This window comes from Zonotrichia leucophrys, chromosome 27 (genome assembly GCF_028769735.1).
Source record: "Zonotrichia leucophrys gambelii isolate GWCS_2022_RI chromosome 27, RI_Zleu_2.0, whole genome shotgun sequence".
NCBI lineage: Eukaryota > Metazoa > Chordata > Aves > Passeriformes > Passerellidae > Zonotrichia > Zonotrichia leucophrys.
In genome coordinates, this window is record NC_088196.1 from 6167858 (window position 1) to 6180336 (window position 12479).

The window sequence follows — 12479 nt, forward strand, 5'->3', positions numbered from 1 at the left end:
ATTTTTCATGATTAATCCCTTTTCCTTTGTTTTCCTTCCCTCTCCAATGGCAGCCCGGGCCTGGCTCCACGTGATCCCTCTTTGTGGGCCCGAATTCCCAGGATTTCACCCCAAACCAACTCCGCTCTCCATCCCTCTCCTTTTCCTCCCCGTCTCCCTTCAACAAATTTTATTTTTTCCCCTTGAAATAATTTTTTTAAAATTTTTTTTTTTTCCAAAAAACACCCGGACGGACAGGACGAGCTAAAACGGAGAGCAGAAAGTTTATTGAGGAATTGTTGGGCAGACAGGAGGAAAGAAAAGAACTACTGTAAGAACAAAGGGAGAGCGGCGAGAGGAGGGGCGGAGGGGAGGGAGCCGCGATGAAATTCTTCTAATTCAGGACGAAACAATTCCGGTCTGCTCTGCTCTCATGCCTCCAGAAGAACTAATTACATTATTCATAAGTACCGCGGGAACAGAAAACTACTGCTTCTCCCTAAATTACAATAACTAAAAGGAGCTCGTGGTACAATGACAAGGGGAACACAATGTCCGTCTTTTTTTTTTTAATTTTTTTTTTGTTGTTGTTTTTTGCTCTTTTTCTGCTTTTTTTCTGCTTTTTCTTGGAAGGAAATACTAAAAAAGTACCGCTTGATTCTTATTTTTGTCGTTTCTATTTGCTTGCTTTTCGCTCATATAAATACATGGTCTGGGGGGGGGCGGGGGATAAATAATACAAAAAAAAGGAAAAAAAAAAAAAAGGAAAATATTTTCAACTGCTATAACCAATAAATATATATGAATGTTCACCAGAACACACACCTAACTGAAGGGCGCCTCGACGGAGCTGAGAGCCCTTCAAAGTTGCTTTTTTTTTTTTAATTATTATTATTATTATTATTATTATTTTTTAATACCCATTATATGTAAACTCTAAGTGCAACAAAGATGTCCCGGCAGGAAAGCGCCAGCAGATCCCAGGGATCCCTCGGCTTCTGCTTCCGTGGGAGGACATTCCCTCTGCTCAAAAATACCCTGTTTCACGTCAGCTCGAAGGAGAGGAGGAAAGAAGCTCAGGATTTCCCCAATTCCTTGGTTTTTTTCTGCTCGTCAACCCTAAAAAAAACACCCTCAGAAAAAAAACCCCAAACCCTCCCCAAAAGGAGAAATTGAGATTTCGCCTCAGCAGAGGCGAAGGAAGGGAAATGTTCAGGCCTGGCCGCTCTTTCTTCCTCTCTTTGGAATTTTGGGTGGGGGGGAAAAAAGGGGGATTTAGGCGTTCCCAACGATTTCCTGGACCCTTTTTGGGGTTGGACCTCTCTTATCCCGAGTTTTTAAAGGTTTTTTAAAGGAGAGGGGGAGCAGGGCCTGCAGGGGCGAGCGCGGCTCCGGGGCCTTGGCAGGTTGGGGATTTGCAGGCTTGGGGGATTCGGGGGGAAATTACCCTGTGGGAAAGGGAATTTGTCCTTTTTCCAGTGGGAAATTGGATTTTTCCGGTCAGAAATTGGATTTCTCCCTTTTCCAGTCAGAAACTGGATCTGTCCCTTTTCCGATGGGAAATTGGGTTTCTCCCACTTCCGGCAGGAAATTGGACTTTTCCGTTTTCCAGTTAGAAACTGGAGTTTTCCCTTTTCTGCTTGGAAATTGGATCTCTCCTTTTTCCGGTGGGAAATTGGATTTCTCCCATTTCCAGCGGAAAAGGACAACCCTTCCTCTGCGGGCTGGGAAGGAGAGCACCGGTGGATCCGGAGAGGGACTCAAAGCGGGGAGAGCTTCCTGGTGGATCTCTTTGGGGTTCTTTGGATGCAAAAACCCCAAAACTTGGCTGGAGGGCTCTTCTCCTTCCCGGCATCCAGGAATTATCGGTGACGATCCAAATCTGGCTTGGAAACGACGGATTTGGCCGCTCCAACCCTGCAGGATTCCCACCAAACCACCCCGAGCCCGTTTCAGAAGCATTGGTGTCAAAACCCAGGAGGTTCCTCCCTTCCAAAGCCACCAAAACCAAAGCCACCAAAACCGCTTGGTGCTCATAACAAACCCCGAAACCGCTTGGTGCTCATAACAAACCCCAAAACCGCTTGGTGCTCATAACAAACCCCAAAACCCTTCCAAAACCAGTGAGGCCGGAAAGAAACCCAACACAACCCAAACCACCCTTTTTTTTTTCCCCCAAAAGTAAAACCAGCTTCCCCTCTCACAGGTGGGTGAGCTTGGGCGCCTCTTGGATTCTGCCCTGAGAAGTCGCGTGGTGCGACGAGAGCTCCGCGTAGGCCGCGTGGCTCTCGCACGGTCCGTGGGGCTGGCCCGGCGGGACCCCTCCGTAGTCCATGGCGCCGGCCTGGTGCTGCTGGCCCAGGTGGTTGAGGCCGTACAGGGCCGGGCCCGAGGCGGGCAGAGAATCCACAAAGTTCCCTCCGACGTAGGCGGGGCTGCCCTGCATGGCGCCCGCGCCGTAGGCCGCGCCGTTGGCCTGCAGCACGTGCGGCTCGTACTCGGCCGCCGCCGCGGGCCCGGCGAATTTCTGCTGGTTGGGGCAGCCCTTCAGGGCGGCCTGGTAGCCGGGGTTGGGCACGGCGTAGGCGTTCTGGTGCGCTTTGCCGAAGGACGGCGGCGAGGGCGCCTCGTAGGCCCCGCTCATGGGGTGCAAGGCGTTGAGGAACCCCGCCGAGGCCTGCATGGGCTGCGGGGGGCTGCCCGCCGGCGAGGGCCCCCCAGAGGAGGAGCCGCCCATGCCTTTGGATTTCTGATCCTTTTTGTACTTCATCCTCCTGTTCTGGAACCAGATCTTGATCTGGCGCTCGCTGAGGTTCAGCAGGTTGGCCATCTCCACGCGCCGCGGCCGGCACAGGTAGCGGTTGAAGTGGAATTCCTTCTCCAGCTCCACCAGCTGGGCGCTGGTGTAGGCCGTGCGTGCCCTCTTGGAGGCCGAGGAGCCCGGGGGGCTTTTCTCACCGCCGCCGCCTCCTCCGCCGCCGCCGCCGCAGGTTTCTGTCGCGCCCCCGGAATGAAATAAAAGAGAATTACTTAGGCGCAGAAATTGAATGCGTCGCTTCTTAATAAAGCCGCCCCTCGCCCCCCTGCGCCGCGGCCTGCACTCCATAATCGTGGCGTTTATTAAGAGTCCTGTTCTCCAAAGCTGCCCCTGCTTTATGAAAATTGGATCATGTCATGTAGGAGAGGATTCCCGGGCCCTTTATTGAGGAGGAGATTATTTCCCGGGGATAATTTTGCGGAAAATGAGGTTTGGCAGGGCAGGGCGGCCGCGGGGCCAATTAATGCGGGGTGGGGAGGGGGTGGTTTGCACACAGGTGTGACACCAAGGCGTGGTTTGCACACAGGTGTGACACCAAGGCGTGGGTTGCACACAGGTGTGACACCAAGGTGTGGTTTGCACACAGGTGTGACACCAAGGTGTGGTTTGCACACAGGTGTGACACCAAGGTTTGGGTTGCACACAGGTGTGACACCAAGGTTTGGGTTGCACACAGGTGTGACACCAAGGTGTGCTTTGCACACAGGTGTGGCACCAAGGTGTGGGTTGCACACAGGTGTGACACCAAGGCGTGGTTTGCACACAGGTGTGGCACCAAGGTTTGGTTTGCACACAGGTGTGACACCAAGGTTTGGGTTGCACACAGGTGTGGCACCAAGGTGTGGTTTGCACACAGGTGTGACACCAAGGTGTGGTTTGCACACAGGTGTGACACCAAGGTGTGGTTTGCACACAGGTGTGACACCAAGGTTTGGTTTGGACACAGGTGTGACACCAAGGTTTGGGTTTGCACACAGGTGTGACACCAAGGTTTGGGTTGCACACAGGTGTGGCACCAAGGTTTGGTTTGCACACAGGTGTGACACCAAGGTTTGGGTTTGCACACAGGTGTGACACCAAGGTTTGGGTTGCACACAGGTGTGACACCAAGGTGTGGGTTGCACACAGGTGTGACACCAAGGTGTGGTTTGCACACAGGTGTGACACCAAGGCGTGGTTTGCACACAGGTGTGACACCAAGGTGTGGTTTGCACACAGGTGTGACACCAAGGTTTGGGTTGGACACAGGTGTGGCACCAAGGTGTGGTTTGCACACAGGTGTGACACCAAGGTTTGGGTTTGCACACAGGTGTGACACCAAGGTGTGGGTTGGACACAGGTGTGACACCAAGGTTTGGGTTGCACACAGGTGTGGCACCAAGGTGTGGTTTGCACACAGGTGTGACACCAAGGTTTGGGTTGCACACAGGTGTGACACCAAGGTTTGGGTTGCACACAGGTGTGACACCAAGGTTTGGTTTGCACACAGGTGTGACACCAAGGTTTGGGTTGCACACAGGTGTGACACCAAGGTTTGGCTCTGAGAGAAGAAAACTTCATAAATTGTGTTCATGGGGGATGGAGCGCTCACCACGGGGTTTGTGTGAACGGGTTTGTCAAAGTTGTGGTGAATCCAAACTGAATTTTTGCTTTTTATCTGAATTGATCTGAGTTCTGGTAAATCTGAGCTGAATTTTTTGGTTTTTTTTCTGAATTCATCTGTGAAAATTTTGGTTTTCATCTGAATTTATGTGAACTGTTGTAAATTTGAGATGAAATTTTGGTTTTCATCTGAATTTATCTGTGAATTTTTGGTTTTTATCCAAATTTATCTGAACTGTGGGAAATCCAAGCTGAATTTCTGATTTTTATCTGAATTTATCTGAACTGTGGCAAATCCGAGCTGAATTTTTGATTTTTATCTGAATTTATCTGATGTGTGGCAAATACAAACTGAATTTTTGATTTTATCTGAATTTATCTGAACTTGGACATAGCACCCCACCTGCTCTCTCTGAGTGCCGGGAAGGCACCAAACAGAATTTTAGCGGCGATTTGGGCAGCTGGGAGAACATTTTCCCCAAATTTGTGTCCACCAGGCAAACCAGGGTTTGGCACCCGTGGTTGTGTTTGAAATAAACCCATAAATAAATAAATAAATAAATAAATAAATAAATAAATAAATAAATAAACAAAGCAGGGGTGGGTGGGCAGTGCCCGGACCCTCCTGGGGTCTCACGGGGTCCTTTCCCCACACCTCCAGAGGAGAAGGGAAATGTTCACCCCTGTGAGCTCTTCCTTCCTCCCTTTGGGATTCTGGGCAGGAAAACGGGAATTTGGGTCTCTCTTAAATTGATTTCTGCAACCCTTAGACATGTCTTTGGGATTCTGGGCTGGAAAACGGGAATTTGGGTCTTGCCTAAACTGGTTTCTCCAATCCTTTGCTGTTCTTAGACCTCTCTTTGGAATTCTGGGCTGGAAAACGGGAATTTGGGTCTTCTCTAAGCTGATTTTTTCCCACCCTTTGGGATTCTTAGACCTTGCTTTGGACTGCTGGGGGAAAAAGGAGAATTTGTGCCTTCCCTAAATGGCTTCTCCAACCCTTAGGCCTCTCTTTGGAATTCTGGGCCGGAAAACGGGAATTCAGTCCTTCCCTGAACCGTTTCCTCCAACCCTTTGTGATTCTTAGACCTCATTTTGGAATTCTGGGCAGGAAAATCAGAGTTCTGGCTTTCCCTGAACCAATTCCTCCAGCCCTTCGCCGCTCTCAGACCTCCTTTCCCAATTCTTTGGCTTTTGAGCCTTGTTCTCTCACAGCGGGCCAGGCCGGCGCGCGACACCGCGGCCTCCCCATCTACCTGCGCCGGGCGAGCCGCTCTTCTGCTTGGAGTTCTGCCTCGACTCCTTCATCCAGGGGAAGATCTGCTTGGAGATGCTGCCGCCGGCGCCCAGGCTGGATTTCCCGGGGCTGTTTTTACCGGCGCTGTTGTTGTTGGCGCTGTTGTTGTTGGCGCTGTTGGCGTTGGGCGACGCCGGCGGCTCCGCGGGCCGCATGCAGCTCCCGTTGAGCTCCTTACTCTTGCCGTGGGACTGCAGGGAGCAGGAGGACCTCTGGAAGTCGCTCTCCAGGTGGGAAGAGGCCTGGAAGGGCCCCTGGGCGCCCTCGTAGCCGAACCCATTGGCGTAGGAGGAGTAGGCCCCGAAGAGCGCGGAGCTGTCGTAGTACGAGGCCTTCTGCATCTTCCTTGGCTACCAGGGTCCTGACACCCCTATGGCAGAACATTGGCACCCCGAGGCCACGTGACGGCCCCTCTCCAGCTGGCTGGTGGGAGCTGACCTGAAAGGTTAGCAGAAAAAACACAATAATAGTGCCAGGAATCCATCTTGGGGCCTGAAAGGCTCCTGACATGAATAGGGTCCCGCCGAACGGGGGGGGAACAGATGCTGCCAGCAGATTTCACCCTGCCCAGCCTGGGAGAAATTTGATTTTTGAGGGGGTTTTTGGGGTGGCAGAGCTTCTCTTTCCGCGGCTGGTTTCGCTCTGTGGATTCACTGGGGATGGCCTCTGTACATTGATTTATTCTGGATTTATCCCCGCGCACAAACCCCCTAAAACACCCCTGGGGGGTTGCGTCACTCACACATTTACACACCCAGCCAAACCCCAAATCAGCACAAATGCGAGAGCACAGAGCGGAGAATCGGCCGGCCGAAAACACAAAAACAACCAAAGTCCTCCTTGTCCCACTGAAATCACGCACGGAGCAGCCCCAGAACCCTCCCAGCACAGAAATTCAAAGTTTATCCCCAGGGTTTGTTTGCTTTTGAGCTGCAAACAGCAAAAATCCGTGTTTTCCCCCAGGAACAGCAAAAATCCGTGTTTTCCCCCAGGAACAGCAAAAATCTGTGTTTTCCCCCAGGTAACAGCAAAAATCCCTGTTTTTTCCCCAGGAACAACAAAAATCCGTGTTTTATCCCCAGGAACAGCAAAAATCCGTGTTTTAACCCCAGGTAACCATGAAAATCCGTGTTTTCCCCCCAGGTAACGCTGTCCCGGCACACTTGGCTCCGTTTTTTGTTTACTCAGGAACTCCCAGCGCCTCTGGAATTCAGGGCAAGGATTCCCAGCAGATCGGAGCAGGCAGGAATTCCAAACGCGATTTCTGCCCCTGGCCTGCTCTGGGTCTCTCTCCCCTCCCTGACAGGTTCCATTTAGAAAATAATTCCTTTTTTTTTTTTTTTCTAATTTTTTTTTTTTTCCCCGGCACGGTTTTGCGTTTCTCAGCCCAAATCCCGAGCTGGGGAGCGGATCCCCGACCCCGCTGGGGTTTCATCGCTGTTGTTGTTTGATTTTTTGTTTTCTCTCTTTCTCGTGGAAAACAAACACTTCACGAGGCCATGTGCTCCTGGCTTTGCACCCCTTGGATTTTCCTCTATCCCAACTCAAAAAGTCTAAAAAAGCCCCAATCCAAAGCTGAAAATCACAAAATTAAACCTCTTTTTTCTCCCCTCTGAGATTTTTCTGATTTTTCTCCATCTCTTTCTTTTCCCTTTCCTTTTTCTCCCAGCAGAAACTTTCTCCTCCATTAAAAACAGAGCAGAAATACCCCGAGAAAAAAGGTGAAAACAGCTTGGGAATAATCGGCAGAGGGATTTTTAAAAAGGGCAGAGACTCCTCTCTGCCTCAGGAGCCAGCGCGCGTTTGTTTGGGGATTGATATCCATTGTATATTTAATAGTATCTCGTGTATATTCAGTTTTATCTGGGCCTCTTTCATCCTGCACAACAAAACAAAACAAACCCGGCCCAGATAAAGCCCAGCGCGATATTTTCAAGTGCCGGGGCTTTTACAGAAGCCCCAGCTCGACAATAAATTACATTTTTTTCCCTCCTTTTCCTGGCTGCTGTTTTTATGTCACTTCACGCCGAAGCTCCGTTTGCTTCACCCCGTCCGCGGAGGGACCGCTGGGGCTTTTGGAAAATTTATTTATTTAATTTTTTTTTTTTTTTTTTTACCCTGATTAAATCCTTCCCGCATTCCCAAATCCGCATCGGATCTTCCTCGGAGATGCGTTATTGTCTGCGCCGAGGGCAGATCCTCGCTGCGAGTTATTCTCCTCCTCCTCCTCCTCCTCCTCCTCCTCCTCCCTGGCCATGATAAATTTGTCTTATTAAAAAGTAGCCTCCGCTCCCCGAGCCGTGAATTAATTAATTAACAAACAGCAGCGCCTTGATTATGAATAGGTTCGCTGGAAATATCTGCGAGGGGGCAGAGGTGGGAATTTCTCCAAGGCCTCTCTGTCTGCTAAAGATTTACTTAAAAAATAAAAAAACAAAACCCAAAAAACAGCGAAAGAATCCCAAACCAGAACCTCGTGAGGCTCGGCCAAAGCAGCTAAAAATAACGGCGATTATTCTTTTTTTTTTTCCTGGTTTTTTTTTTGGGTTCCTGTTGTTTTAAACGTCCATAAAATAAATTTACAACCCCCTCCGCCTCGCTCGTGGCTCCGCTTTGTACCTCATCTCTCAGCGCCTCACAAATGCCGCTCATTTATCTTCGCCCGGGACGGCCGCAATCCTAATTATTTACTCCAAGGAATTGCTTAGGAAAAGGGGAAAAAAAAAAAAAAAAAAAAGAAAGGAAAAAAAAAGCCCGGGCAGAATAATAAATATTCGATGATGTCGCGCTCCAATTAAAGGCGGGCGCTGGGAGTTTCACTCGGGCAGCGATTCCCCAAAAAACTCTTTGCCTGCAACTTTGGAGGGCGAGGATTTTTGGGGCCATTTAAATAATAATAATAATAAAAAAATAAATTTAAAAAATCAAAATAAATGAAGAACCGGGAGGGGGGGAAAGGTGAGGCAGCGAAAGGGGTGCGGGGAGGATGAGGATGCTCGGGGACAAAATGGAAATATAGAAATGCAGAAATATAGAAATGCAGAAATGTAGAAATGCGGAAATGTAGAAATGCAGAAATGCAGAAACGCAGGGATCAGGCGGGGAAAGGGAGGGAAGCAGCCGAGGCCGAAGGGATTTTCTGCCCCTCCATGTTGGAAAATCCGAATTTCGCGATCCGAGCGCGCTCGTGGGGGGCGCGCAGCCCCCTCTCCCCTCCCCCGCCCCCGGCGGCCCCACCGGGCTCGGCCCCGCCGCTCGTTCCGGTTCCGACCCGTCCCAAATATCCCAAACGCGCCCCGCAACAATGGGGGGCGAGCCCGAGCCCCGCGCCCGCAAAAACAACGGAGCGTCCCCAAAATTCCCCTTCCTCCATCCCCCCCACCCCAAAACAACGTCTGGAAAAAAAAACGCGGGGAGAGGCGGAAAAAAATTAAAAAATTTAAAAAAAACGCGGCGAGAGGCAGAAAATAAAATTCAATTTATAAAAACGCGGGGAGAGGCGGAAAAAAAAAATAAATGAAAAATGAAAACAAACCGCGTGGAAAGGCGGAAAAAAAATTTAAATAAATAAAAATATAGAGGGTGGGGGGTGGCGGGATTTAAAAAAAAAAAAGAAAATGCAGGCGGTGGGTGAGGGCTGCAAAAGAGGCTCTGCGTGGAAGGAAGCTTAAAGCTTGTGAACTCTTCTTGAACCGAGATTGGAGTCATATGGTCATAAATCATTGGGACATATACTCCGCCATTCACAAAGTGATAGCCTATTTGAGTCCGGCTTACCTTAGTCTCTGACGAGCCAAGCACAGGCAGACATAATATATTTTCACATCCAGCATCCACGCAATCAATAAGCGAGGAGTGACCCCCCCTCCCGCTTCCCTCCCGGTACTCCCCGCTTTTTGCTGCTTTTTTTTCTTTTTTTTTTCTCTTTTTTTTTTTTTTTTTTTTGGTCTTTCTCTCTCTCTCTCCCTCTCTCTCTCTCTCTGCCTCCTTTCAAAACGTTACGGGGATAAACGTGCGGCAGAAGCGTCAAAAGGATCAAAAAAAAAAAAAAAAAATTAAAAAAAAATGGAAAAGATTCAATCCGGTTTTGTGGCGGGGTGGGATGGGTTGGTAAAAATGTTATTTTTAAAAAAAATATATATTTTTAAAAAATAAAACAGAGGGGGAGAGGGGGGGTTCAGCCAGGCGGTTACGGCGGCTCAGATTGTCTCGCTCGCTCTCCGTTTAGGGGGAACGGGGGGGATAAATAAAAAAATAAATAAATAAATAAAAAATGATTTAAAAAAAAAAAAAAAAATCAGGAACGCTTCCCAGCTTTGGCGAGGCGTGCGGGAAAAGGCGAGGGGGGTTTGGGAATGGCCAAACGCTGGAGGTTCCACTTGGCCTCTGCTACGCGCTGCTCACTGATAACAATGGCCTCTGCTCGAGCAAAGGGGAAGAAGGGAGACGAGAAGGGAGGAAAAAAAAAAAAAAAAAAAGGAGAAGGAAACAAAAAAAAAAAAAAAAGGAAAAAGCGACCAGAAATTCAGAGATAATTCGGAGATAATTCGGAAATAATTCGGAGATAATTCGGAAATAATTCGGAAATAATTCAGGGATTATTCAGAGATAATTCGGAAATTCCCCCCCTCACCAGCACCACCCGAACCCCCCCAGGAACCGCTGGGATTTAAATTAAAATTAAATTTTAATTGAAATGAAAATGATGGCGGGAAGGCTGCGGGGGCTCGGAGGTGATGGGAGGGGGGTTCGGAGCAGGGACCCCCCCAAATTGGGGTTTGGTTGGGGGCGCTGGGGAATGGAAATCGCGGGGCCCGGCCTGGGCAGGAGGCGGCGGCGGCGCCTTTGATCCACGTGATGAGCAATTAGGCGTCAATTTATGCAAATGAGCCTGGCGGGCAGCTCCCCGCCCCCCCCCCAGCTGAGGGGGCGCCCCCAAATCTCCTTCTCCAGGGCACCCCAAAAAACAAACCCAAATTTGGGGGGTTTCGGAATGTTTGGTGTGGCTACAACCCGGAGTAACTTCAGCGGAACTTCCACCACCCCAAGGATGCTCCCTCAATTTCCCTTCTCCTCAGCCACCCCAAAAACCAAACCCAAATTTGGGGTTTCTGAAAGCTCGGTGTGGCTACAACTCGGAGTAACCTCAGCGGAACTTTCACCACCCCAAGGATGCTCCCTCAATTTCCCTTCTCCTCAGCCACCCCAAAAAATAAACCCAAATTTGGGGTTTCTGAAAGCTCGGTGTGGCTACAACCCGGAGTAACTTCAGCGGAACTTCCACCACCCCAAGGATGCTCCCTCAATTTCCCTTCTCCTCAGCCACCCCAAAAACCAAACCCAAATTTGGGGTTTCTGAAAGCTCGGTGCGGCTACAACTCGGAGTAACCTCAGCGGAACTTTCACCACCCCGAGGATGCTCCCTCAATTTCCCTTCTCCTCAGCCACCCCAAAAACCAAACCCAAATTTGGGGTTTATGAATGTTTGGTGTGGCTACAACCCGGAGTAACTTCAGCGGAACTTTCACCACCCCAAGGATGCTCCCTCAATTTCCCTTCTCCTCAGCCACCCCAAAAAATAAACCCAAATTTGGGGGGATTCGGAATGTTTGGTGTGGCTACAACCCGGAGTAACCTCAGCGGAACTTCCACCACCCCAAGGATGCTCCCTCAATTTCCCTTCTCCTCAGCCACCCCAAAAAACAAACCCAAATTTGGGGTTTCTGAAAGCTCGGTGCGGCTACAACCCGGAGTAACTTCAGTGGAGTAACCGCACGACTTTCACCACCCCAAGGATGCTCTCCTCAAAATTCCTTCTCTCAGCCACCCCAAAAAACCAAACCCCAAAAATTTTGGAGGTTTCTGGGGGTGTTTTGAGCAATGCTCGCTCTTTCTACAACTCGGAGTAACTTCAGCGCAACTTTCAGCGCTCCAGAGCCAATCTCCCTTCTCCTCAGCCACCTCAAAAACCCCAAACCCCGTTTCTGGGCTTTCTGAATGTTTGGTGTTGCCACAACTCGGAGTAACTTCGGTGGAACTTTGAGCACCCCAGAGGATGCTCCCCCAATCTCTCTGCTCCTCAGCCACCCCAAAAACCAAAACCCCAAACTTTTGAGGGTTTATGAAGGGTGTTTTGAGCAATTCTCACTGTTCCTACAACTCGGAGTAACTTTGGTGGAACTTTCAGCGCCCCAGAGCAAATCTCCCTTCTCCTGGCAGTCACCCCAAACCCCATTTTTGGGGTTTCTGAGTGTTCGGTGTTGCTACAACTCGGAGTAACTTCGGTGGAACTTTGAGCACCCCAGAGGATGTTTCCCCCAATTTCCCTTCTCCTCAGCCTCCCCAAACCCCAAATTTTTGGGGGGTTTCTGGGGTGTTTTGAGCAACGCTCAGTCGCTACAACTTGGAGTAACTTCGGCGGAACTTCGAGCACCCCGGAGCCAATTTCCCTTCTCCTCAGCCACCCCAAAAACCAAACCCCAACATTACTGGGGGGTTTTGGAGCAATTCTCTCTGTTCCTACAACTCAGAGTAACCTCAGCGGAACCCTGAGCGCGCTCAGTGTCGCTACAACTCGGAGTAACTTCAGCAGAACTTCGAGTAGCCCAGAGGATGCTCCCCCCACTCTCCCTTCTCCTCAGCCACCCCAGAAACCAAACCCCAAAATTTTGGGGGGTTTTTGGGTTTTCTTCTGAGCAAAACTCACTGTGGCCACAACTCGAAGTAACTTCAGCGGAACTTTGAGCACGCTCGGTGTTGCTACAACTCCGAGCAACTTCAGCG

The 12479-nt window shown here is 50.0% G+C and overlaps 1 protein-coding gene across 4 annotated transcripts in view; it reads right to left on the bottom strand.

The window, feature by feature from the left end:
• Positions 1–2147: 2147 nt before the first annotated feature.
• Positions 2148–12479, bottom strand: part of HOXB3 (homeobox B3) — an 84727-nt gene continuing 74395 nt past the window's right edge. For all 4 annotated transcript variants that reach the window (XM_064733811.1, XM_064733812.1, XM_064733813.1 and 1 more), the window contains 2 exons: positions 5656–6134; positions 2148–2973 (listed from right to left, as the gene is read on the bottom strand). In XM_064733811.1, coding sequence (XP_064589881.1) covers positions 2180–2973; positions 5656–6037 — 1176 coding nt within the window. In that variant the 5' untranslated portion in view covers positions 6038–6134 and the 3' untranslated portion in view covers positions 2148–2179. The remainder of the gene's footprint in view (positions 2974–5655; positions 6135–12479) is intronic.